The 26864-nt window shown below is 48.3% G+C and overlaps 2 protein-coding genes across 4 annotated transcripts; one reads left to right on the forward strand and one right to left on the reverse strand.

Annotated features, from left to right (window-relative positions):
* Positions 1-5476: 5476 nt before the first annotated feature.
* Positions 5477-8334, reverse strand: TP53RK (TP53 regulating kinase). The gene is made up of 2 exons (XM_006921889.3): positions 8005-8334; positions 5477-6057 (listed from the first exon to the last, which is right to left on the reverse strand). The coding sequence occupies exons 1-2, from the start codon at positions 8285-8287 to the stop codon at positions 5579-5581; spliced, it is 762 nt and encodes a 253-aa protein (XP_006921951.1). The 5' UTR covers positions 8288-8334; the 3' UTR covers positions 5477-5578.
* A 3912-nt stretch (positions 8335-12246) lies between these two features.
* On the forward strand, positions 12247-24683 carry SLC2A10 (solute carrier family 2 member 10). 3 transcript variants are annotated; one of them, XM_025039967.1, is made up of 6 exons: positions 12249-12440; positions 15671-16954; positions 17561-17683; positions 20091-20226; positions 22217-22277; positions 22421-24683. In XM_025039967.1, the coding sequence occupies exons 1-6, from the start codon at positions 12437-12439 to the stop codon at positions 22634-22636; spliced, it is 1824 nt and encodes a 607-aa protein (XP_024895735.1). In that variant the 5' UTR covers positions 12249-12436; the 3' UTR covers positions 22637-24683. The 3 variants fall into 3 exon arrangements, with proteins under 3 accessions (XP_024895736.1, XP_024895735.1, XP_006922142.2); XM_006922080.3 differs by having other exon boundaries at positions 12252-12440; positions 22217-22556; XM_025039968.1 differs by lacking the exons at positions 20091-20226; positions 22217-22277; positions 22421-24683 and adding an exon at positions 18557-20084 and having other exon boundaries at positions 12247-12440.
* The last annotated feature ends 2181 nt before the right edge of the window (positions 24684-26864 follow it).

Consider the following 26864-nt stretch of genomic DNA (forward strand, 5'->3'; position numbering starts at 1 on the left):
GTGGCAGGCAAAAGATCACATGGGCTCAGCTGGAGCAGTGGCTGTGAAGGGGACATAAGCTTTTGTGTATTCATGAACTTTTTAATGAAATGTAACAGACATATACAGAAAAGTACACATATCAAGTGCATGCAGTTTGATGAAGTTTTACAAACAAATCCACCCATGTAACGAGCACCAAGCTCAAGAAATAGAACTTACACATCCTCTGAGAAGCCCATTCCAAGTCACTACCCCTCCCCCAAGGGTAGACACTCTCCTAACTTTCTGATTATATTTTAAAAGTAAAGTTGACAGGATTTGCTGCTGGGTTGGGTGAGGGAGTGGAGTTGAAAGAGGAAAGTCAAAGAAGCTCCCAGGTTTGGGGCTGAAGCACCGGATTTGTAAAGCCCTCATTTCCTACAGTGGGAAGGCTGTGTGGGAGAAGAGACCAAGGGGCGGAATCAGGAGGTTATTTTTTGAACGTGTTGAGTTTGAGATGCCTGTGCAACCCCTAGAGAAGATACAAACCATCTTATCTGGGAGTTACATTTTCAAATGCCTACAAGGACGGGTAGGACGAGGGCGAAGGGGTCTGGGAGTAAGAAATATTTCCCTTTCCTCTTAACTCCAGAATGAGAACAACAGGACAAGTGTGATAATACATGGTGACTGGCATCTGGCCTCAGTCAAGAAGTTACAGAGAAGGGAGAAATTTGGGGTGAACTGGCAAGCACAAGCCCTCTCTACAAGGGGAGGTATTAGAATAGGGGTCCAGTGTAGCCAGATCTGACAATGTTTCCAGAGCAGTCAGATGTCTGGAGTTTTATATGAAACCATCCCACTTGTTTAATACTGGCAGTCAAAAAACAAACACTATATGGACCTAACAAAAATGTCTACGAGTACAGCAACCAGTCTGATCTAGATCAAATCCTTCATTTTACAGATGGGGAAACTGAGGCCCAAAGAAGTCTGAGATTTTTCCCAAACTCAAGAGGAAGTGGATGGCAGAGATTTGCCAGGCTTAATCTCAGTCCAGTGAGAAGGGGCTGGAGTTTGACTGTCATTGCTCTTTCTCTCTGATCTAAGTAGATAGGCCCCGCTGCCCAATATTCCATGGGGTGACTGGAATCTGTCTCTTTTGGTTAGGGACATTTTTGGCCTCAAATGATAGAAAACCTGATTAAAGTAGTAATCAGATTTAAAGGTATTTACTCATGCATTCAGGAAGTCAAGGAAAAGAAGTTTGAGGTCTGATGTCACTCAGGATGGACTCAGACTCTACCCATCTCTCTATTCCATCATCATCTTCTCATTGACTCTTAACCTTCAGGAGTGACCTCATGGTGTCAAGATGGCTGCCGAACCTCCAACTATCACCATTGCATTTAAAGGCAGGAATTGTTAATGGGCATGTGTCAGAGTCATGGCGTGAAGAGAATTCTCACACCCCTCTCATCTTCTATCAGAAGAAAACTCTTCCCCAGATGCAACTGTGCAGATTCCCTTTTGTGTCTTATTGGCCAGAAAAAGGTCACATGCCCATCCCAATATCAAGAACCAGTCTGAGCTTCCCTGAGATGAAGTCATCTTCCACGAATAAATATCTGGACAAATCGAGGCTCTGTCCAAAAGGAGAATGTAGCTTTTGATAGGCAACAATGTCTGGCACAATCTCCATTTCCTGATGATGCTGGGCAAGTTGCTCAGCATCTCTGAGCCCCCAGTTTCCTCATCTGTAAAATGGGTACAGTAAATAACTATCGTTCCTGCCCTCCCATCATCCATTTCTTGTTCTTCTCAGGAAATACCTTGTTTTTAAGAGCAGTGGTTCTCACAATAGCAGCCTCAGCATCAGCTAGGAACTTGTTAGAAATGCCAGTTCTCAGTCCAGTCTGACCTTTTGATTCAGATACACTGGGGTTGGGGCCTGGCGATGTGAGAAAGTGCATCTGTGTACCCTTGGCTTATAAGTGTAGCAAATGATGCTGCATTATAATTGCCTGTTTGTTGGTCTCTGAAAATAGTAGCAATATACATTATTTAATAACAATAGCTGTTATGATGTGGGCACTGTGGTGGCACTCTACATGCGTTATTTCATTAACGCTGCTTGTGGTAGGCGTGGATGTGTGACCCAGATTCTCTTCAGGGAAGGACTGGTTGCCCCAGATGCAGGTGTGGTCAGCAGGCAGCCTACAGCTGTCGCCTCTTCAGGGATGGAGTCACGGGCAGGGAGTGGTCTCATCCAAGCTCATACCCTTCGAGGAGTGGCCCACCAATGACTGGGTGATGTGGGATTATGAAGGCCTGGTCCTTTCTGCCCAACTTGGGACATCTCTGCAGGCCATTGTAGCTGCTGAGCTCCCCGTGGGGCTAGCTGAGGCTGTGATCAGGGCTGCCACTCAGCCCCACTTCTCCTGCCCTCCCCTGCCTTCTTCCCTTCCCTTCTGGGGAGACTGACCCCAAGGGCATGCCTTAGCAAACCTCCTACACTCTCATCTCAGAGTCTGCCTCAAGGGGATTCTGACCCATGAGAGTGCTCACAGCAGCTCCACGAGGCAGGCACTTTGCAGATGAGGACACTGAGACTGGAGAGGTGTAGTGAGGGAGTCCTAAGCCATGTCACTGGTAAGCAAAGAGACATAGGATGGGAAGCCATCAAACTTCTAGAGGTGGCATAATCTGGCTTTAAAAGGGTGCCTCTGGCTGCTGAATGAGGAAGAATGTAGAGGGCCAGGGCAGAAGCAGGGGAGCAGCCGGGAAACCACTGATTGCAACAGTGCTGGGAGAGATAAGGGGGGCTCGAGTGGTAGCTACAGATTCTTCAGGGTCCAGCACAGAGCCAAACACAGCCAACGTGTTCAATAAATACCCAGTGAATGAATGAGTGATGAAGTGAGAGAATGGATGACAATGTTAGGACAGGACAGAACTAGACATCCCTGTCTCACTACATCCTGATCAGCATGGTGTTCACTCCAGATGCATGCTCAGCTAAGGTGTTGAGTGAATAAATGAACAAGTTCAAGGTAAGGAGAGAGGGAAGGAGTTGGAAAGGAGAGAGAGGCAAAGGGAGATAAGAAAAAGCGAGGAGGAATGGAAGAGACAGAGGAGAACAAAGTGGAGGAGGAATTGGAAGGGGAGGGAAGCTTTTCTCTTGTGGAAAATGACAGTAACTTGCGACCTCTGGTGGCCAAAGAGAGTTGCTTCTCTGGACTCGGGAAAGGGGAATTCGGTGATTTGGAGGTGCAGTGCCCTGAATTCAGAACCCAGGAGGAGTTTCCCAGTTCCCGAAAAGAGGGTTGGGGCAGACCCTTGTTAGAACATGGGTTCTAGCAGTCAGCGACAGCAGGTTAGGACTAAGACCAGGAAAGCGAGGCTCTCACTAGGGCACAGATTTAAGGGGTCACCTAAAAACTCAGAAATCAAAACAAATGTTTTAATATAACATTTAAAAAAATCAAATTAGCAAACTATGGCCCACAAGCCGACTGCCTATTTACGTAAATAAAATTTTATTGGAACCAGGATCAGGATTTGGGTTTACTTTCTCAGTTAGATTAGACGCCACATGCCTCAGTAATGTTCCCAAGCCCCCTCAGTCAGCACACGGCGTGAGTATGCTTAGCTCATCTCCTTTAACAAGAACATGCCTGGACGGGGCATTCGCGACGCCAGGCTTGGGTAAGACCGTCCATTCTGTGGTCCATGGACTGGCCACAAGGCTCTTTTAAACATTCCGGGAAACATGGGCCTGTAACCTTTTCAAGTGGGAGTTCACACAGAGCTGTAGTGCTATCGGCTCATCACTACAAAGCACCGGCTGTCCCACGTGGACTTCGAGGGATGTGGAACTGCAGAGGGTGCCTTAGCCCTTTGTGAGACACTGAACCAGGGAAAGAAGCCACTGCTCACTGAGGAATTCTTGTTAATCCTTTATTTCCAACACAGGCCACAGGCTGAGTAAGCAGATGGACAATACTCCTGGGAACATTTATGAAGAGATTCCAGTCTACAGTACCCCTCTCCCCATCAATGCCTGCAAAGAAGGTCATTTTCGCTTCCCTACTGCTCCTGCTACCCCCACCACCCACGGCCGCTGACCATCATCTCGCCGCGCCAGCGGGTGCCAAGTGGTTCACAGCACACTCGCCAGCACCTCCACCCTAGGCTGCCATCATCACTGGCCCCAGCACTGTGTAGCCTTCTCATGGTTTCTTGCTTCCGCTCAGCCCCTTCGGTCATTTTTCTACAAATATAATCCTTTCAAAACACAAATTAGATGTCTCTGCTTAAACTCCTGAGACCCACTAAGAATAAAACCCAACCTTGTTACAAGGCCCTTCCGCACCTCTCTGATAGCATTTCCTGTTCCTCCTCCTGGAGAGCTGCAAACCAGCCACAGACCTTGCTTTCCCTCAAGGCTGTTCCACCTTCGCCAACTTTGTACATGATGGTCCTTCGGCCTGCAACACACTCGCCTGTCCCTTAGTTCTCCTCTACATCTTCGTTCTCATGTCACTTCCTCAGAGGCTTTCCCTGACCGCTCCTCCCTCCACCTCCCCTCGAGGTAGCTCAGGAGCGCAGCACCCTTTCCAGTATGCATCACTGTCTGCTGTCTCAGGAACTTAGTCTATGCTTTCCAGGAGAGTAAGGGTAGCCTTCGTGCTCTCTCTGTATCTCTGGTGCCTGGCACATAGCAAGTGCTAGTACTTGTTGGCTTAACACCTGCATACTTCGGTCAATCAATCATTCTCCCCAGAGGTAGATATTAGCTTTAATTGGCCTTATAGCGCATATGAGGAAACTGGGAAATGACCCCTGTCATGTTGAGAATACTCACTGAAAAAATACTACCAGCTCTTGTGGCTCTTAAAGATCTTTGAAAATAATGTCATGTAATGTAATGCCAATACATGTTATAGTAATATAAAGACATATCATATCTAGCATATCCTTTCTTAAAAGATCAGTAGAAAGAATATGGACTTTGGAGCCAGGTAAGCTATGAGCCTGCTTTTTAAAAAAGAGAAATTGGAGTTCGGCATTTACCGTGACCCTCAAAACGAAATATATTTTACATCAAAATCTAGTACACACCCTTGTCTGCATATACATTTGAATGCACTGATATGTTCTAGTCTGATTCTACTTCATTTTTAAGATGCTAGTTGTACCCCACTTATACTGGTTTTGAAAGGAGTTTGTCATAAACACAATAGAAAACAACACTGGAATATAGAGGGCTGGTAAAAACATATTGTCACCAACTGAGACTGTCCTTGTCTTGCCAGGATTGAAGAGAACAATGTTCTATTATGTGGGTCAATGTTTTATAATGCCATGTAATGTACCTGAGGAATAAGCCTACCCTAGATTTATTTTATAAATACTCGATTCTGCCTAAGGCCCGTCTCATGAACACAGTAAGCTCTTGAGAAGTTAACTGCAGATGATAATGACACTAAACAAACATGATCACAGACAGGACTTAAAACTATGTCAACACTTTTATTTAGGTCTCATACTCGTAGCGTTCCTTCAAATTTACCTTGAAGTGAAGCTGAACTGTCTGGGGATGTCACACCCTCTTCTATCCAACCATAGACCTCTTCCTGCCCCTCAGGCGCACTTCATCTAGTTTTTTGAGCACTGGCTTGGCATTTTTGGAGGAGATGGAGTAGCTCTTCAGAAAGGCTTCAAACACGCTCTCGGTGTTGGGGTGGGTACTGAGGAAGGCTTTCTCTAGCACGTAGAGGTCAACTCCCTTATCTTCCGGAAGTGCTGAAATGAAACTCAGCCCGAAGTCTATGAGCACAATGTTCATCTGTTCCAGGGGGGGCTTCAGGAGCATGTTGGAGGTGGTGAGATCGCCATGAATGAGGTCTTTGTCATGCATTTGAGCCAAAACCTGCCCAATTGTCTGGGCTAAGCCAAAGAGACTTTGGGGAGTATTTTCATTTTCCATAGTGGATTGAATATAATCTCGAACACTCACTGAGCCTTCAATTTCTTCCATGTATAAGCAGTTGGAAGCGTAGTCCACAAAAAAGACAACTGGGGCAGATATCCCTGCAATTAAGACATAAGCGGTTATTGGATTAGATTTCTTCTTTAATGGTAAGCTTAATTTTAAAAAATTGATCCAGAGTTTTAGAGTATGTATCTGCTTATTTCAGGAAAAAGATTTAGGAATGCTGCAGAATGGTATGACTTAACTCATCTGGAAGTTTCCCCTATTCATGCTCGGCATGGCTGTGCCTTAAACAGCTAAGTTTAGTAGTGCCAAAGCTTCCTCCTTTATATTTTCCACCCTTTATAATTGGACTTCATTTGTCATACTTATTCCCCCCACCCCCCCCCAAAAAAAACAAAGAGCGAGAAGGGTAAGCATATTCTACATAGAGCAGTTTATACCTGACAAGGACACAAACAGGCCAAGCAGCATGTTGGCTTAGAGATTCATCTTTACAGTCAAAAAAGGACAAGTTCAAAACTCAGCTCTCCTCCTTACTAGTTGTGAGGAATGAGTGAAGAAAACAAGATGAAGTCAGTATAGCTAAGCTGACTTAAAATGAAGTCTGCAGAGTCAAGATGAAAAAACTGGTTCAGGCCAAATAGACTGAAGCATGAAGATCTTAGTTAAACTTTTGAACTTTTCAATTGTGCATTGATGGTTATACATATATATACACACACTATGTATAACACTGAAGAACTTAGGAAAAAATGTTTATGTATTTAGACAGCCTGACATCCATGATCCAAGAATGCAGAATTGATTCTTCTCAAAAACGAACTTTTTACCAGAAGAACTCTCAACTTTTCTCTTTTCTTCGGAACACTCTGGGTTTTACCTGGTAGCATTTTCGACTTGAAAATTCTAAGACTCTTGAATAAAACTGTCATTTTTAATTTTAGCAAAGCTTCCTGAGTCATTTACACTGCGTTTTAACAGTTGTATAACCTTAAAGTCACATTAACTTCTCTATGCTTCCATTTCTGCTTCTATAACATGAGAATACTTCCAAGGATTTCATGAATCTTATTAAATGTCAATCATGCTCAGGACACTTTTCTAGATACTGGGAACATATCAGCGGGGATACGGCAGGAAACAAGGCAGCCACGATCCCTGATTAATGAAACATATCCTAGATAGGGTGAAAAAATAAAATATGAACACACAAATAACTTCATTAAACCAAGCAAGGGCAGAAATAGGTCTGCTTGTTCACTAAATTTCCTGTATATCTCCCAGCACGTGACAATGTCCAATGGAAAAAAAGAAAGATAGAAAGTGTAAAAGTGAAAAGCCAGTTTTTCTTAGAAGGATGTGAGCTGAGAGCCTGTCTGGGTCACTAACTGTGTAACCTTGGGCAAGTTACTTCTCTCTGAGCCTCAGTTTCTTATCAACAGGTTTACGGTGGTGGTGCACAATGGTGTTTTAATGAAAAAACTAAATAAGCGATTTAATGAAATCTAACTTTAGTAAGCGCTACGGTGTCAGCCATACATTCAAATGTAATATGTGGCATACATACCTCATCTAATGGTCACAAGATCCCTATGAGATAAATACTGCGACTAACTATGACTTCCCTTTACAGGTGAGGAAACGGGCTGAGAGGTTAAATAACGAACGTGTTGTAAGGCTACAGTGGTGCCGGGGAAATGCTTGGAATTATATCTGCTTCTCAAAAGTAATGAAGACTTGAGACGGTACAAATGGGGAAACCGAGACTCGAGGCGACGAAATAACGTTCTCAACATTGAACAACAGGGGCACAGCCGGGAACCGACCCAGGCGCAACGGCTCCAGGACACATGCTCGTCGCTGCACGGCCAAGCGGCTCCTTAAGAATAAATGAGGAAGAAGAGGTGTGAAAGGAAGACGCTTCTTAAACACCTAAGGCCACGCAGAAGGCACGGGGCGCAAGGGAGTCCCTGACCCGCGATGCCCGGGCCCGGAGCCTCGCTCCCCGCGCCGCCACGCTCCCGAGCCCGACGGCCTCTCACCTGCGCGGCGGCAGCGGAGCAGCGCCCTGGCCTCCTGCACCGTCCGCCGCCGGCCGAGCCGCGCCTCCAGAGCCGGGTGCCGGTAGCCCTTGGGGAAGCGGTATTTCACCAAGGCCGCGCGGCCCTGGAAGCGGCCGCGGAAAATGCGCGCCTCAGCGCCCTGCTTCATCAGCTCCAGGCCGCTCAAGAAGCGGCTGCTCCGCTCCCGAGCAGCGGCCAGCGCCTCGTCCTCCGGCGCCGGCTCCTCGCTCGACTCAGCTCCCACAGGTCCAGCCGTCGCCATGACTGCGCCTCAGCGCCGCCGTTCGGCCCCCTCGGCTTTCTCCGGAAGCTGTCGGAGATGCTTCGGCTAGTTCCGGAAATCCTCGGTCCTCTTCGGCCAATCGGACGCCGACACTTCCGCCCGTGGAAGTAATTCCGCCTACCAATGTTTCGGCTCTTTCCGAAGCTCCTCGGAAAGGCTCTTGTGGCCCCGCCTTCCAGTTCTTCGGCTCTTTCCGGAAAACTGCGGCGCCTCTCGCGGAAAAACACCTTTTTCCGGAAGCAAGTACCTGTCACATTGTGATGCGGCCAAGAACATCATTTCTCTGAGTTTCAGATTTATCCTCCTCAGAAAGAAAGTAATTTTACTTTGGCAATTGCTTATTAAAATTAAGTAAGATGTTGCTCGTGAGAGTGCCAGATGGGTAGAATGCACTCTTATATGTTCGCTTTCCTGCTCCTATCGTTGGAACCCTATTTGAAATATTGAAGAAAGGCCAGCCAACTCTCAGCTCCTCGGTTTTATTCACACGGGGGGCAGGTCACCTTTTCAAACATCAGACCCCTTCTGTTGGCATAATGTGGCTTCCGGCACCTTTCATCATCCCAGGCTCCTCAAAGCCCACCCAGAACCAATTCAAAGATAACACCCAGTTTCCCAAGTGTGTGGCTTCGTTATCATACTTGTTAGTGTCCATGTAGCTTTCTATCTCTGTGGTTACCAAATCTCTCTGAACCCCGCCTTTGGAAAATGCACTGTACAAACATTTACAAGTTGGGGCTTGCTATGATCATATTGTTTCTGGCTTCTATGGTAGGAAACTAGTTTAAAACCTTTCAGTGGTGCCCCATTGTCCTTAGGATAAAGACCCAAAAGGTCCTGCATGGGACCCAAGAGGTCCTGCATGTCTGTTCTCCAGATTCATCTCTCACCAAACTCTCTTTTGACCTTGAATCTTCAAACACAGTTGCCTTCTCTCAGTGTCTCATTCTTGCCAGGCTCCCTCTTGTCAGAGGGCCTTTACGCCTGCTGTTTGCCAAGTGCTCTTCCCTCTCTTTGTTGCCTACCCCATCTAGACATCCTTCTATTCTCAGCTCAAATGTCACTTCCTCAGGGAAGCCCTTCCTGACTTCTCAGAAGAGGGAAAATCCAACTTTTATAAGCTCTTCTCTTTTATAAGCTCTCCCCTATAAACCTCTCCTCTTGTGCATTGTGACAGATTGTCTTTTTCGTTTGTACGTATGACTAGTTGATCAACGGTAGGATCTAGCTCCTCATGGGCTGTGGATCTGAGGGCCTTAGTTCCTTGTTGGTTGTTGTGTGGAGGCCCCTCTCACTTCTTGCCTCTCCATTGGGCAGCTCATAACATGGTAGGTGGATTCATTGGAGTGAATGAGTCAAATCAAGAAGGGGTGAGCAAGATAGCAAGCACCACCTTCCGTAACCTAATCTCTAAAATGACATCATCACGTTTTTGCTGTATTCTATTTGTTCTAAATGAGTCACTAGGTCCCACCTGCACTCAAAGAAATCCATTTTTGAAGATGCTGCCAAAATGCACCATTAGAATCTTTTCTTTCTTATTTGGGGCAACAAATGAAGAGGGATTCTCTATTCTCTAGGCCAGCAAGCATACAAAAATCCTCATGACAATGCAAACTACAGAGGTCAAAGAATATCTAGGGGCTTCACGCTCCTTTCCATCATATAACTTCTATTTGGTTCTCTCACAGGAATGGGACAGCCCAGGCCTTGCTGTACCAGGTCTCCCGGTGACAATTCCAGACACTCTTAGATGAAGGAGGAATTGTCACCTGGCAATGGCCAAGAGGCTGCCTTGGGCTTCTCTCCATGCCAGAAAGGCAGCAGAGTGTAATGGATAAGTGCCCAATTTCCCCATAACTGGGCTCGGCTTCTGGCTCAGCTATGTACTAAAATGTGTCCTTGAGCTCTATTTATCTTATTCATTTGTTTATTATGCAAGCAAGTTACTTCACCTTCCTTTGCCTCAGTTTTCTCATTCATAAAACTGGGAGTAAGTTGTAATAGTCTCTATCTCATTAGATAGTTGTGAGGGTTAACAACTACCTAATATAAAGTGCTTAAATCCAAGTATATAATTATTGTTCAATAGTTTAAGCTATTTTTCCAGTTATTGTTGCTGCATGACAATCCACTCCAAAACTTTGCACCTTAAAACAATCATTTAATTATATTCATGAACTGTGTGGGTCAGGAATCCAGACTGGAACCCATAGGGATGGCTTGTCTCTGCTCCACAAGGTTCGGGGCCTCCAGTAGAAAGATTTGACACTAGAAACTGGAATTAGCTGAAGGCTTATTCTAGAGCCAGGGCTGGAATGACTCAAAGGCTAGGAACACCACTGGGGCATCCACAAGCGGCCCATCTCTGCACCTTGGGCTTTCTCAGAGCATGGTGGCCCCAAGGGAGTCAGATTTCCTAGTGGCTTAGGGCTCCAGTGTCCCAGTACCCAGCCTCAGAAGTTATACAATACCACTCTGTACGACCTACTGGTTGAAGCAGTCACAAGCCCACTTAGATTTCAGGGAAGGGGACAAAGAATTTTAGATCCATGTTTTCAAACTGCCCTAGCTATTATTATTTTCAGAACCGTGGAAGAGTCCCCTCGCTCAGACAGTCTTGTCAATGCTGTCTTCTTTGCTGATAACCCTGATTGTGTCTGTGGCACACAATTCCTACTGGGTGAGGGTATATGACACATGTGAACTAATGTGTCTGTGTATGGCCATGTAAGGAGATAAGCCTGTGGCCACATGCATTCTGAGCCCCGAGAGTGAGAATTAGTGAGGGTGTTCCCAGCCTGTCTCCTTTCCAGAACTCCAAACCCTTATATCAAACAGCCCACCTATTAGCCACATGGGTGCCCAATGAGCACCTTAAATGTTATGCAACCAAAACAGAACTCTAGATCTCCTTTCCTCGCCCCAAGCCGCTTCTCTTCCAATCTGTTAATCCTTGTGCAGTGTATTTCCAGTCTGCCTACTTTCCTCCGTCCCCACTTTCACCTTAGTTTAAATCAACTCCAGCTCTCACCTGCAAGAGGTCTCCCATTTCCACCCTCGTGCCCAATTAACCTACTAGAATCCCCCAATTATTTCCTATGTCAGTTGGAATAAAATCTGCACTCCTAATGCTGGCCTCCCAAGGCCTTAAAATAACCTGGCCCTTGCCAACCCCTCCCTCGGGCCCCATTTCCCTCCACCCTCACTGTTACCCCCTGTGCTCCAGCCATTGGTTTCATTTCTGTGGTTCTTTATACTCCACAAGCTCCTTCCACCATGAGCTGTTGCCTTTGCTCTTCCTTCTGGCTGGAACCTGAGGTCTCAACTGTCCCCTCCTCAGAGCAGCCTTCCCAGACTGCAGAGCTAAAGCAGCCACCTGTGCCTGCCTACCCCACCACCCTAGTTTAGCTCTCTTCCTGGCCTTTATCACTAGCTGGTATTTCTCTGGCTTATTTAACTTTCTTCTTCCCCCACTAGAAAGCAAATTGCACAAGAACAAACAAATCTGTCTCTTTCTCGCAGCCCATCCCCAAGGCCTAGCACAGAGCCTGTGGTCATTTGAGAGGTGTCCAAACCTAAGAGTTCAATGAATGGAGGATGGGTCCATGGGAGTGTCTGAGCAGCTGGAGTGGGTGTGCGTTAGTGCCCCATCAGTGTAGGCATGAGTGCGTGTGTGTGTGTGTGTGTGTGTGTGTGTGTGTGTGTGTGTGTGTGTGTGTGCGTGCGTCTGTGTGTGTGTACACACGCTGGAGAGGCCAGACTAATGTGGACTGCAGTGACTGGGGAGTCTCCTTCTGGTGGAGTACACGGCATGTGCCTCCCACCCCACTCCCACTCCCTCTCTTTACCGGGATGTCTCTGTACAGGACCTGGGGAGGACGAAGAGGACGGAGGCGGGGGCAGGCTGGGGCGGTCTGGGTGCCCCTCTGTCCCGCCTCCAGGCACAGGGGGCCAGGGCTGGCCGACGTGGCGGCTGCGGCGCTGCAGGGCGGTCAGGCTGGGAGGGAGGGACTGAGGCGAGAGGCGGGCCGGAAAGTTTGTCCCGCGGCCGAGGCGGGGACTCCAGCCCCGGGATGCGCGCCAGCCCGCGCAGCGCCCGTAGCACGCCTCGGTGTCCTGCTCGCCATGGGTAAGTCGCGATCCGACGCTGCCCGCGGGGTAGTCCCCGCTATCCCATCAATGCGCACGCCCTCCGCCCCCGGCGGCGCAGAGGGGCCAGACACCGCCCACTCGGGTGGCGAGCCCGGGAACCAGGCCTTGGCTGGGGGCTGGGAAGGGACTTGGGCCCACTTCCTTCCATGTTCCCTTCTGCCCAGAAAAGAAGTGACCCGAAAGGACTCCTTACTTGACATTGAGCGCTTACTCCTTGACCACTTTAAGCCTTACAAGAAGCCCCGGGCAAGAAATGGTTCCTACTCAGTAGATGAAGAAATAGAGGCTCCGCAAGGAGCAGATTCATTAATCAATTCACTGGACAACCCCTGCTCGCCAGGCCTGAGGATGCTGTCCTGAACAAAACAGACAAAACCAATACTCTGGAGACGATTCCATAGATGGACCACAGAGGAGATTAGAACGCAGAGTTGTGGGGGGAGTAGGGAATCTCTTTGTTGCTGAGGGGGACCAAAGTTTTTACTTTTTTTCTGGATTCAGAAGCTTTATTTCCCCTCCACTTCTGCTCCCTGCGCCCCGCCTCTCTCTCACACCCCACCTATCTCTTTAACCAAGCCCTTCTTGCTTGAAGTCAGTTCAGCAAAACTCTTAAGTATTTGGGTTTGGAAGTCAGATGGGTCAGCATTTGAGTCCTAATCCTGTTGCTTCTCAGCTGCGAGAACACTCTGGGCCTCAGTTTCCTCATCTGTACAATGAGGATAACTATAGCAATACCACCTATCGTCGCTATGAAGATGAATTGAGACAAGGCACCTAAGGCCATTGAGTAGAGGAGATGCTCAATAAGTGACACCTGTTATTATGACTCTTTCTTTTCATGTTTGTTTTTGCTGTTTTCCTCATACCACCGTGACTGGAATCTGTTCTGATGGATGCATTTTCCAGTAAACTGTAGACAGTCAACTTTGCCTCTAGACCTTTGGCTGGATTCTCTTTCACCTTGAGAGGAACCTAGGAAATGACAAACAAATTCTGTGTTTTCACTTGATTGCCTACCATGGCCTGGAAGAAGCTTCCTTTTTGGCAGTAAAGTACAAGAACCAAGGAGGTGGGACAAGGGGGGATGAGGATGGGGCAGGACACGGATAGCATAAGTTCCCCAGGGTGTTTGTTGATGGTCATGAACAAGTAGAACAAGGCCAGCCAGAAAACGGTTATTTCCTTGGGGGGCAGGGATGATGGGTGAGCAGAAAGAGGGAGATTGCACAAAAATTGCCTAACGGATGGAGAAAGTCAGAAATAAGAGAGAACAGAGAAGGATCATATTATGCCAAAGTTTTCTAATGGAGTGGTCAAGAGTATGGACTGCGGAGTCAAATTGCTTGGCTCTGAGCCTAGGCACAGCTACTTACTACTTTTGACCTTGGACAAGTCACTTCATTTCTCAGCGTATTTGTTCATAAATAATACAAAAGCCTACCTTATACAATTGTGGTGAGAATTAAACGAGTTATTGCACTTACAGCGCTGAAAGCAGTGCCTGGTCCAGAGAAAACACTGGTTAAAGTATTATAAATGTTGTCAGGTTCTGGTGGTTTGTCTGGGGCAAGTTCATGAAGGGCCTGGGACGTCAATGCCATGCTAAAAAGTTATGACTTAGCGTGGTGTGACACAGATACTTCTGGATCACTCTAGATGCTTCCAGAAATATTTAAGTTTATGAGTTAAAAATTAAGAGTAACCCGTGTAACTCAACTGCCGATATGGTAGCTGCTAACCACATGTAACTAGTTTTACACTTAAATTCATTAAAATTAAATAAAATTTAAAATTCAACTCCTCGATCACATTAGCCACATTTGAAGTGCTCAATATCCACATATACTGGTGACTACCATAGATCACCTCTCTCCCCAGCTCAAGGCTTCAAAGGCTTCCTTCTACCCATTGACCACTGACAGTGAAATTCATCATTATCCTCATGACCTACAAAGCTCCACATGCTCTGGCCCCTGCCTACTACCTCGTCTCCTCTTATTCTCGCTCACTGGGCTCCAGCCACTCTGGTCCCCTTGCTGAATCGCATAGTGATTAAAAACTTACTCTCTCCAGCTACACCAGCTCTGCCACTTACTTGATGTGTGACCACAAGAAAGTTTCTTGTCTGCACCTTGGAGGATGATGTTAAAAATCATATGTTATAGGGTCTTTGTAAGAACTAAATGAGTAAATATACATAAAGCTCTTAAAACAGGCCTGGCACTTAGTACCATATAAGCACTAGCTATTAATATTAATACTTATTGTTCAAACATACCTACTTTAGGGCCTTTGTTCTTGCTGTTCCTTCTGTCTAGAATGTTCTTCTCTCAGATTTTACATGGCTTTTACCCTCCCTTCCTTCAGATTTCTGCTCAAATTTTCTTTCTTCAGAGAGGGCTTAGCTACCTTATTTAAATAGAACTCCATCACTCTCAATCACCTTTCCCTGCTTTTTAATGATACCTATCATCACCATTTGAAGTTATATGTTTATCATCTGCCTTTTTCTACTGGAATGTCAGGTCCTTGACAATACCAGTATGTTGCCAGCCCCAAGAATACTGCCTGCTGTGCTGTAGATGTCAGATAAATAAGATTTTGCATGACCGGATGCAGGAGTGTATATGTGGATATATAAAGGATGGAAAACAAAGATGTGTAGATGATCGGACGTATTTGAGGATGGATCAACAAACAGATGTTTGGATGAATTAAGGGGTAGATGAATTGACAAATGAGTGGATGAATATGTGTGGATGGAATGGATGGATGGAGAAGTGGATGGAGAAGAGATGGATATATTGTTCAATAAATAGATGGGTGAATAGATGGAGTGGATAGATGAAGGCAGGAGTGGACGGATAAAGGCTGAATGGATGGATAGATAGATCAATAAATGGATAGATAGGTGAATGGCTAGAGTAGATTGATGAAGGGGTGAGTGGATGAAGGAAGGAGTGGATGGATGCATGGGTAGGTGGATGGCTGGGTGAATGGATGAAGTGGATGGATGGAGGGTTAGATAGATGGATGGATGGATGGATGGATGGATGGATGGATGGATGGATGAGCAAATGAATAGGTGGATGGATGGAGTAGCTGAATGTATACATGGAGGTCTTGACAGATGGAGGGAAGGTTGGATGAATGGACATTCTGGCAAGAAACCGTCTGAACTCGGCCACTGTCACTTTTGTTTTCCAGGCCACCCCCCACCCCTCCTGCCCCTGTGTGCCTCTGTGTCTTTGCTGGGTGGCCTGACCTTTGGTTATGAGCTGGCAGTCATATCGGGTGCCCTGCTGCCACTGCAGCTTGACTTTGGGCTGAGCTGCTTGGAGCAGGAGTTCCTGGTGGGCAGCTTGCTCCTGGGGGCTCTCCTCGCCTCCCTGGTAGGGGGCTTCCTCATTGACCACTATGGCAGGAAACAAGCCATCTTCGGGAGCAACTTGGTGCTTTTGGCAGGCAGCCTGATCCTGGGCCTGGCTGGCTCCCTGACCTGGCTGGTCCTGGGCCGCTCAGCAGCTGGCTTCGCCATTTCCCTCTCCTCCATGGCCTGCTGTATCTACGTGTCAGAGCTGGTGGGGCCACGGCACCGGGGAGTGCTGGTGTCCCTCTACGAAGCAGGCGTCACCGTGGGCATCCTGCTCTCCTATGCACTCAACTATGCACTGGCCAGCGCCCCCCAGGGATGGCGACATATGTTTGGCTGGGCCGCTGCACCTGCTCTCTTGCAGTCCGTTGGCCTCCTCTTTCTCCCTGCTGCTACAGATGAGCCAGCAGCCCACAAGGACCTCATCCCCCTCCAGGGAGGTGAGGCCACCAAGCTTGGCCTGGGGAGGCCAAGATACTCCTTTCTGGACCTCTTCAGGGCACGGGATAACATGCGAGGCCGGACCACAGTGGGGCTGGGGCTGGTGCTTTTCCAGCAGCTCACAGGGCAGCCCAATGTACTGTGCTATGCCTCCACCATCTTCCACTCTGTCGGCTTCCGTGAGGGATCCTCCGCTGTGCTGGCCTCCGTGGGGCTTGGCGCAGTGAAGGTGGCGGCTACATTGGCTGCCATGGGGCTGGTGGACCGAGCCGGCCGCAGAGCCCTGTTACTAGCTGGCTGTGCCCTCATGGCCCTGTCGGTGAGCGGCATAGGCCTCGTCAGCTTTGCCGTGCCCATGGCCTCAAGCCCAAGTTGCCTGGCCCTACCCAACGCCACCAAGCTGTCAGGCCTCCCTGGAGACTCTGGATTGCCAATGGACATATCTCCACCTCCACTGCCAACGACCAGCACGAACCAAGGGGAGTCAGTCTTGTCAACTTCTGAGGAAAACGAGCCTAATCCCAGAGCCGGAGACCCCACGACCCCTCTCCTGCCAGCCCTAAGCACCGCCTCCTCTGCAAGCGCTGCTCCTGCCCCAGAGCGCCCCCTGCTGCACTGGACGGCGCTGGTCTGCATGATGGTCTTCATGAGCGCCTTCTCCTTCGGCTTCGGACCAGGTAGGTGGGAGTTTCTTGTGGGTAACACTGAGCCTTCCACCCTTCCTAGCGGGGAGCTTGGGGATGGTATCAGTCAGGGTCTCAGAGGGACACTAGAGGTGGCTTGACGGTGAAGCCAGTGAAGCTTAAGCTTCGGGGCTCCTCCCTTGCTTGCAGGCACTCCTTCCCAGGGCAGAAGTGGGGGTGGGCGGGACGGGGAGGGGGGGCACTAATTTCATGGTTGTCATTTTTTTTTTCTTAAAAAGGCTCCCAAATTGTTTAAACTTCAGGCCTCATTGAAACCTGAATTTGCTCCTGGATAGCTCATTCGAAAGGCTTTACTTGAAAGGAACTTAAGGAATCAGGTGACCAACCATCCTGGTTTGGCCAGACACTGATAAAGTCTCATGTCCCAGGAAATACTCCCACCCGGAGCAAACCGAAACTACTGGTCACCCTGAAGGGGTTCTTACAGCCATGTCGGGGAAGTAGCTGGGGACATTTGGTGTCAGGAGCCTGGCATTGTTTGAATCACACCGCTGGGAGATTGCCTGCTAGCTAGACCGTGGGTGCCAGGCCCCAGGTCCTGGCTACAGCTTTGGAAGCCTCTCTGCTCTCCTGTCCTAGTGACCTGGCTTGTCCTCAGTGAGATCTACCCAGTGGAGATCCGAGGGAGGGCCTTCGCCTTCTGCAATAGCTTCAACTGGGCCGCCAACCTCTTCATCAGCCTCTCCTTCCTCGACCTCATCGGTGAGTTCTCGGGCCCGATATCCTGGTCCAGCTCCTTCTAGATCTGGGAATTTCCTCCCGACGGGGCCAGGCCTTCCTTACCGGTCGAGGTGCAAGTGACAGAAAATCCAGTGCAAACCAGTTTACGAACATAAGAGAGTATTTTTGTCTTAAATCACTGAAAAGAGGAGAGCAGTTGGTTTCACACACGGCTGATTCAGAGGCTTTAACAAAATCGTCAGCCATCTTTCACCTCTCTCTGCCCTACCTCCCATGCTGTGGGCTTCGTTCTCAGGCAAACACCTCAGGGTGGCAAAGAGAGCCACTAGCAAGCAGATCTGTAGAAAGAGAGCATTTTTTTCCCAGGGGGTCTCGCCCAAGTCCCCCTGGGAACTGCTTCTTATTGGCTCAGAAAGGTCACCTGCCCATCCCTGAATCAATCACTGTGGCTGGAAGGCGGTCTCCACGCCCAGGCTCCGGAAGTAGAGCAGATACCTACCCTGGAGCCAGGGGTGAGGGACAGCCTCACCCAACTGCATGAACCAGAAGTTGGGGAGGAGTTGTTCCCCAAAGGAAAATTGGGTGCTGGTATCAGAAAAGGAAGAAGACAAGAACAGAAGATAGGGTCTGTGAGGCTTCTCATTTCACACCCCATGAGCGAGTGGGCTGGCTTGATTGACGACTTGGGGTGCAGGCAGAAGGAGAAGAGCTGAAGCATCCGTTTTTCCTCCTCCAGGAAGCATCTCTGATTGGTGTGGTGGGTGGAGGGGAACAAACTCCAGGTGGAAGCCTGAGTATGGGGCTCTGCTCCCCACCCCCAAGTCCAATCTCTTCTCTGTACCCCGAAGTCCCCACTGTAAAGCAGGAGAGATTAAATTTTTTTTCTATTTGTAGCAGCAAAACTATTCTTGCAATAAAACCCTGTGCAGAAGTTCCATGGAAGTGTCTGACCACACCCACAACCCCCAGATGCGCTCTGAAATTCTCCAGGCTCAATAACAGGTGGCGAAAACTCGTCTGAGGCCAGTGGGTGCAGGAGCTGCAAGCTGTTCTTTCTGTTCTAAGCCAATTCAAATGGGCTCATACCCACCTGCCAGCAGGAAAGTTTTCCCAGTTCTAGTTTGGGTGACACCTTTTCTTCCTACCTAGCATTCAAATCCGGTCTGAGTGGAGGTGGAGTGGGTGGGAATTATATGGGCCCAAAACACTGGGGAAGGGTCTCTGAGATGCTGAGATGCTCGTGGCCCAAGGTCACTGGTAGCCTTTGGTCATCTGGGACTTTGGTCACAGTGGACGGGACTCCTTCATTGTGGGCCCCAAGGCACAGTTCTTAGGGTTCGGTTCTTTTCCCACGTCTTGCAGCCAGGTGTTTCTTCCTCCGAGACACAGCCACCCCTGGGGGACCGTGGGAAACACTGGTAGAAGAACCGGCCCATCGGGCCCGGCTCCCATCCCCAGTGTTAGGGACTCCAGGCTTTTCCCTGCTGCCTCAGTCTTCAAGCGTTCCCTTTATGGGGAACGATCGAGGGGGTGAGAGAGGAGAAGGAAGGGTGGGAGGGGTTTATTAGAATTGTATCCTGTCCTTACCATCTTTTTTTACAGATGGGGAAAGACATCCTTTACGAGTCCAGCCAGGTAGTGAATAGACTGGAGCACGGCCCTCCTGACTCCCAGCCCAGCTCTCTCTCTGCTGGTATAAGGATTAAGTGGAAGTCAGGCTGGTCAAGGGAGGCTGCTTGGAGGAGGTGAGGCCAAGGCTGTTAGAGGTGGGAATGGCATCAGAAACATCATTTGACCAATGCTGCCCTTTCCTTCACAGACTCCTTTCTTTCTCATTGGCCAACTGACTTCAAGGGAGTCAAGGTCATCCCGGGGGTCCTGGTCATTGGCCTTGAGACCCTGACCTCTACCTGCGTCTCCAGGAAGAGGGGCCGGGATGCTGAGGTTTCTGTCCTCTCTCTCCCAGACGAGTCCGACGCAGCCCAAATTGACTGAAACTCGGTTCCCTGAATGCTCACTTCACTGAATAACCGGTCCATGGAATTTCTGAGGGGTATTTTTTCAGAGCCGGGCTTTGCCAAGTCTGTGTTCTGCAGCTGTTTTGCTGCTGAGGTGAATGTTATTTTCCCTCTGCTCACGTTTTCAGATTCCAAGCACACAACGCCAGTTAGTGTTTTAAATGCGGATAAGTGGGCTTGCCTGTAAAAACAAGGTGGCCCTGTCAGCATTTGTGGATCTGAGCCCTGGCTCTTTGCTTGCCTCAGGGATAACCAGTCCTGCTCCTGCTTTAAGACACTTACCTGACAGTTGGTCATTCTGCAAGGTGACCATCTGGAGGCTCCGCTCTGGGCGAACCGACTTCCGATGCTCCACCTGAAGCCAGCCACCTGGCTGCGCCCCGCCCACACTCCCGCTCTCCTGTTCCCAGGCACCATCGGCCTGTCCTGGACCTTCCTGCTCTACGGGCTGACTGCTGTCCTTGGCCTGGGTTTCATCTATTTATTTGTTCCTGAAACGAAGGGCCAGTCGTTGGCAGAGATAGACCAGCAATTCCAGAGGAGACGGTACGGGGGGACAGGGTGGGCCTGGGGGAAGAGTCCCGTGCACCTGAGCACTCCGCTGCAGAGTCTCAGCCCTCATACTTTGCCTTCTCCTCTTCCTGTCTCTCTTCCTGCCTAGACAGTTGTATTTTGTCCTGTCTTCACACGGCAGCTGTTTTTTCTTGAGTTCTTTTGTGTCTCCCTACAGCAGTTTTATTTGACTTTAAGCTCAGCCCAGAGGAATTTTTAAATCATGCAATTATGGACTCACGAGCGGTTAGAATAGTCGAATCCTAAAATCAGAGACTCTTACAGTCATGGAAGCTTGGAGAAACAAAACGTCAGAACCGGGAGCTTAATCTACTCATCCAGCGGGTATTTAAGTCCCTACTATGTGCCAGCCGACAAATGCATCGACAAGAGCATTTCAGTTAGTGATATGTAGCCGGGAGAAAATGAAACAGGGCAAAATATGTTGAGAGGGCCTGGTTGATGGTGAGGGGCACAGAAGGGCAGGGCATTGTGGCTAAATTAGGGTGGGTCATCAGAGGGAGACGGACTCTCTGAGAACGTACAATTTAAGTTAGTAAGAAGGAGGCAGCCACATAACGATGAGAAGGAGGAGCCTTCCAGGTAGAGGGAATGGCATGTGCAAAAGCCCTGAGGTCGGAAGTGTGTCAGGCACATGCAAAGAACAATAAGGAAGCCAGTTTGGCTGGAACAGAGTGAGTGAGGTAGGAGTTCGAAGATCCGGTCAGCCAAGCCGATAGGAGCGAGATCACGTAAAGTCTTTAGGTCATAGAGAGGAGTTCAGAATCTTAGCACCGTGGAAGCTTTGGGCTGTTCAAATAAGAGAGGAGAGGGCTGCAGGCATCGGAATGACCATGGCAGTGAACCACGATGATGGTCATGCTTAGCAAATGCCCGTCATTACCTCTCGTAGTAAAGGAAAGTCACCAGCTTCCGACTGTCTATCCCTGGGAGGCCCTAAAAGATTGAAAAAATAAACCAGAAGTCACCAGCTTCCGACTGTCTATTCTATGCCCTGGGAGGCCCTAAAAGATTGAAAAAATAAACCATTCTAATATCACATCGGAAATTGCCTCCCTGCAGCTGCCCGCCAGGCCCCACCCCAACCTGGCCCCTGAAAGGATGCAGAACAAGTCCAGTGCGAAAACCTCTAACCTGATCCACCACACCCCAGAGTGTCCTCTGCCAGTCGAACAGTCCCTGTTAGTTGGGTGACATGTTTTGCAGGCCCCTCAGCAACCCAGCCATATTCATTAGGGGACAGATTCGGCTGCTTGGAAGAGTCTGAATGTCGGGGTCCAGGTCTGGGGCGGCAGCAGTGCTCTGAGAGGTCACCCAGGGCCCCAGGTTCTGTCTCTCTTGTTGTTGTGCCATCTCTTCGATATTATCTTTCCCACATGGCCATGGCAGTGAACCACCACATTTCTGCGAGGGGGAGGGGAAGAGGAGGACAAAGCTTAAGAGACACACAGGTCACTTTCGTCCACGTCCCTTTGGTCAGAACTTGGCTACACCTCCATGCTGAGAAACATGGTCTATAATCTGGTTAGCCATGTGCCCAGCTGAAAATCAAGGGTTCTATTAGCAGACATGGGGGGTACAGATACTAGGAACCACTTGGATCTCTGCCATACTGTCTTCCTTGGGAGAAGATTCTGGACCCCTCCTCTGGACAAAGATCAAAGTAAGCAGCGAGGCAGGTGGAAGCCAGCTTTGCGATAAGACAGGCTGTGGTTGCAGCTGAGTGGAGTGTCAGGCTGGACCTGGGGACCAGCGTCACATGGGGGCAAGGGCAGACACAGGGAGTCCAAGATGAGAGGTTAGGTAATTCAGAGATGGAAATGCACATGAAGGCAGGAAGCAGGAAGGGTCAGGTAGGAGTTGGGGGTGGGAAGGGGGTCCCAGGGGATGGTCCACTCCCTTCTCCCCAGGGGAGCACCCCAGGATCTGCTACCTTCTGACCCACTTACTCTCTGCTTGACAGGTTTGCGCTGAGCTTTGGCCACAGGCAGAGCATATCTGGCGTCCAGTACAGCCTCATCAAGGTCTCGGCAGCCTCCTGAAGGGTCCATCTGCCTGGAAGATGCTAGAACCATGACTTTAGCTGACAGTCTCCAGCTTCCTGCTTGCCTGGGCCAGAGCACAGATTGTAGGTGGTCCTTTGAGATTCACCTCTGCCCCAAAGGAGGCCTTTTGTGCTGGGATGAAAGTCAGAGAACCCCAAAGTCAGGCTCTGAGGGTTCCTGAGGACCTGCCTTCTTGCCTCAGTTTCCCCATTGGTGCTGCACATTTCTGCAGTTCTTATCATGAGAACATCACATGGAGTTTCCACTGCTCCCTGGGCTTTCTCCAAAAATCTCTGGGGAACCAATCCTGGCAGTACGTCTCCTGGTATCACCTGTAAATCTAGCTGAAGATACAATATTCTCTGCTTTTTTTTTGTCCACCTGGCTGGGACTTTTCAGCAAAGGGGAAGCCTGATTTTTGGCTCTTGGGTCTCAGTTTTGTTCACCCATTTAATTCTTTTACCAAGAATATTTATCATTTGCCAGCACCTCAGACTAGTTGACAGGAGTCTTAAGGCCTAGTCCCGATTCTGCTATTGTCTTTGCTCTATGACCGTGGGCCTCAGTTTTCCCCATATGTACAGTGGGGCACCTGGTCCAGGCTGTTCTTAAGATGTCTTCTGATGCCAGTGAGTTGGAATTTTAAATGCTGGTAATACAACAAATGTTCACAGGGCCCTGCTCTCAAGTTGTCAGTCCTTTCTCAGAGGGATTTAAGTTTTATTAGGGGAAAGGTGAATACAAGCCCAGAGTTGTGTGCACCGTAATGAGCTCCAGGAGCTGGGTCTGGAGGCTGACCGACCTGGCGTTGTCTTCGCCTCTTGGAAGCCGTTGACCTTGGGTAAGTAACAACCCCCTCAAGCCTCAATTTCCGCATCTGCAGAATAGAGGTGATTATGCCCCCCGGGGTTGTATTTAACCCCATGTCCCTTCAGGATGGTCTTCAGCTGGTCCCATGCAGCTCATCGGGGTTTCGAGGGGATTTTCTGTTCACCCTCAGTACCGAAGCCCCCACCTTTGGGGCATTGTAAAGAGTTATCCCCCAAGGGGCGAGTCGGAAGGAGACCGAGCAGGCAGCTCAGGCCAGAGGTCGCTAAAGGAAGGGACTGGCAAGAAGGAGTTCCTGGGTGCTGAGAATGAAAGGCTAGAGTGGATCCGGGGTGCCGGCATCAGACGAGGCTTTGTCGTCTGTGCCTGCGTCGTACCTGGGTGCTGATGTAGCTCCCATGGGACTCTGGCCCCTCAACTTCTCCTCTCCTCTTATTCTAGATACAGGTGCTCCTGGGCTTATAACGGGATTACATCCTAATAAACCCATAATAAAGTAAAAAATGCATTTAATACACCTCACCTACCAAACATCACAGCTTAGCCTAGCCTACCTTAGATGTATTCAGAACACTTAGACCAATGAGCCTACACTGAGCACAGTCATTTAACAAAATGAATACACTGTATACTGTTGGTTGTCTCTCCTCATGATGGCGAGGCTGACTAGGGGCTGTGGCTCGCTGCCGCTGCCCAGTATCACGAGACTATCATACTGCATGTCATTAGCCCAGGAAAAGATCAAAACTCAAAATTTTGTTCAATTTTCAGGATCTTCGCAAGCTGGCCGTTAAACACAGCCATTAAAAGAAATTAAATTACTCGAATTTATAATTAAACAAATTATGTCAAAAACAAAGGTAACCAATACCAAAACCTCATCACTTTCTTATTTTACCACATTTTACTATTAACTGTGCTCCTGAGTTTTTTTACATCTATTGTATCTTTTGAGGGACATGGGGGAGATGCTGAGCATTTCTTCCTGATGGCACGTTCGATGACATCCTGTTAGTCGCTCGAAAGCAGCCATGGGGAGTGTATTTGCACCCCAGAGATTGGGGAACATTACAAATCAGGGCTCGATTTATTGTTTCGTTGATTTTTCAGTCTTAAGAATGTGATGGGTAAAATGTTAATAATGCAAATTAAAAATATGTCTGTCCTGCCCATGGCCGATACATTGTGAGCGGCACATCATTCCAGGATTTGAACACTGCTGTCCAGTTCAGCAAGCATGTCGCTCATGTCACTGATGGAGGTCCAACCTGCATCTTCTTTATTTTCCTTTCATCTGACTCATTAACATAAACAGAAATAAGTGTTCAACCAGCATCCATGCTGGAACTACCATACTGAGCAACTTCTTACTGAGTTGTATTGTCATCCGGCATTGGTGCGTAGTCTAATTTTGTCCAGTCGTGGCTCGATTGCAATAATAGTTGGTTTTGCATACAAGAGTTTGGCCAAAAATTAAAAAAACATTCTGTGAGAATCAATCGGTTATATGGAGTTGATAAGAAAGAGTATTTTCAATAAAGTGTTTATTATTATTTATAACTTGGTAAGTTTTGTGCAACAACCATGCTTCATCCCAATAACATTTACACACACACACACACACACACACACACACTTTTTTCCTGGAGAGCAGTTGTTTAACACCAGCATATCAGTGCTAAAATCTGCGCTGCGGCCCCTTCAGATTCGGTTCTCTTTGCTGGGACCCCCAAACCTCTCTTAATTCTCCTTTCCTGTCTGCCCAGGAGAATGCTTGTTTGGTCTCAAGGTGGATTTCCCCCTCTTTTGATCGGAGGCATGGATCGGCCAGGGAATGTAAGAGAGCGAGCCTGTAGTGTGACAGCAGGAAGAAGCGAGGTCTGTGGAGGGGCGGACACAGGCCCTCTCTAAAAGCAAGGCGCACACTCAACTCCTAACGGCGGCCGCCACGTAAGAATGTGAGCCCTGTACGGCCCAACCATCTGAATTTTGGAGAAAATCCAGAAATTCAGACTTTGGTATAGATTGTCCTGATTTTTAAATAACGGCAATTGATTCCTAATTGAAAAAGGGCTTTTTAAGATCATTAAAACACACTTGCAGCTAAATCAAGACCTTTAGTCCATGCCTTTCCCTCTGAAACACCCCTTTCCTCTGGGTTTTTGAGGCTCCCAGCTTAATCTCCGTACAGATCGTGGCTTTTGGACATCAGCACCAAGCAAACCGAGTAAGCTGGGCAGCTTGGACTGATTAGATGGGAGGGGATGTTGTTGAACATGGAGGAAGGAGACATGGCACAGTTAGGTGTGTGACTTGGGGAATTGCTCGTTTATATATAATGGGGATGATACTACTTCCTGTTTAGAGATGACACCTGTCAATCACTACTTTAGGGCTGGGCTCATAGTAGGTGCTCAAAATGATCGAGTAACTGTCCCAGCAGCCTCCAGGGGCATCTGGCCCTGAGTGAGGAGGGTAATGAGGGTAAGGACCAGGTGGCAGTTCAGAAGGGGAGGACATCAAAAATATTTTTTAAACTTGGGGTACCTGCTGGGTGCTCAAATGTCATTAGCATCAACCAGAAAAGAGACATGATCTGTTCATTGACCTGCAGGGTAGGTGCTGGGAAATTCTCCTCTCAGAATACCCCAAAATGACTTCAGGGAAGATTCCCCAGATTCCAGTCTAGGCACACCCCTTTCAGATGTGCACCCAGCACTTAGCACCTCCCTATTTTTTTCAAATTGCATGACACAGACTACGTACCGAATGCTTTTCTTTAAAGTGATTTGCCTTCCGGCCTGTTGCACAGGTGGGTCATCACAGGGGTTGACCCTGCCCCGATGTTCACCCTAGGTTTTATTTATTCTCTTGGTTATGATTTGCTTGAGGATCATGGGTTTCTCTGGCACAAAGATGATCTGAAAGTTGCCGCGGGAGGGTCAGGTGGGGGTCCAGATGGGGTCCATAGAGAGGAGGGGACCTGGCCAAGAATGGTACTCAGAAAGTGCACAACATGCAGGCACGACACCAGGTTTGATTTCTGCCCCCAGCTACTTGCTAATTTTGCTTCTACGAGCCTCAGTTTCCTCATCTGCAAAATGGGTGTGGCAGAGGCCCCGCCACAAAGATTTGAGGACAATTGAGATACCACATGGGCAAGCACTTTCCAAGCTGTAAAGGGCAGTGCATCCATAGAGAGTGAGGATCCTCCACAACTCTTCCCCCAGAAGCAAGCAGAGATCCCCCCTCCCCATGGCTGCCCATGGCTCCTGCTCTAACCCAGGGCTAGACTCAGTTTCCACATTTGTTCGTTTTTTTTCCAGTGTAAATATTTTTTCATCTGTGGTATAAGGGGAGGATGGAATTTTGACATGAGGCACAAAATTGTCACAGAGCCACGCTCTGAAAGTGTTTCCAGACCCCCACATGCTGGGTTCCATCCAGGGCAGAAGAGAAATTTCATGGATGGCTTGATACGTGGTTTTGGAGTTTTTCCTGCTCCTGAAATTTTGAAGTGGAAAAGCTGACATTCTGCTTTTAATTGATCCTCACAAGATGTGAAAAGTTCCCAAGTAGGTTGTAATGTTGAAAGCTTCATATTCTAAATGAAATTAAATAACTAAATCAAATTTAGTAATTAAAAATTATTGTATTTAATGAGACGAATGGCAGCACACCAAAATATTACACAAATTTCGGGATTCTTATATAATCTAATATATTTAGCTCTACCTT

Source organism: Pteropus alecto, unplaced genomic scaffold (genome assembly GCF_000325575.1).
Source record: "Pteropus alecto unplaced genomic scaffold, ASM32557v1 scaffold45, whole genome shotgun sequence".
Taxonomy (NCBI): domain Eukaryota; kingdom Metazoa; phylum Chordata; class Mammalia; order Chiroptera; family Pteropodidae; genus Pteropus; species Pteropus alecto.

What these genes read in the sequence shown, in the direction of transcription:
- TP53RK (XM_006921889.3), bottom strand. Translation starts at nt 8,287, where the DNA reads ATGGCGACGGCTGGACCTGTGGGAGCTGAGTCGAGCGAGGAGCCGGCG. An exon ending in GCTCCGCTGCCGCCGCGCAG is followed by an intron (nt 6,058 to 8,004) that starts GTGAGAGGCCGT and finishes TCTTAATTGCAG; the next exon opens with GGATATCTGCCCCAGTTGTC.
- SLC2A10 (XM_025039967.1), top strand. An exon ending in CTCCTTCCTCGACCTCATCG is followed by an intron (nt 17,684 to 20,090) that starts GTGAGTTCTCGG and finishes TCCTGTTCCCAG; the next exon opens with GCACCATCGGCCTGTCCTGG. An exon ending in TCCAGTACAGCCTCATCAAG is followed by an intron (nt 22,278 to 22,420) that starts GTCTCGGCAGCC and finishes GCCCCAAAGGAG; the next exon opens with GCCTTTTGTGCTGGGATGAA.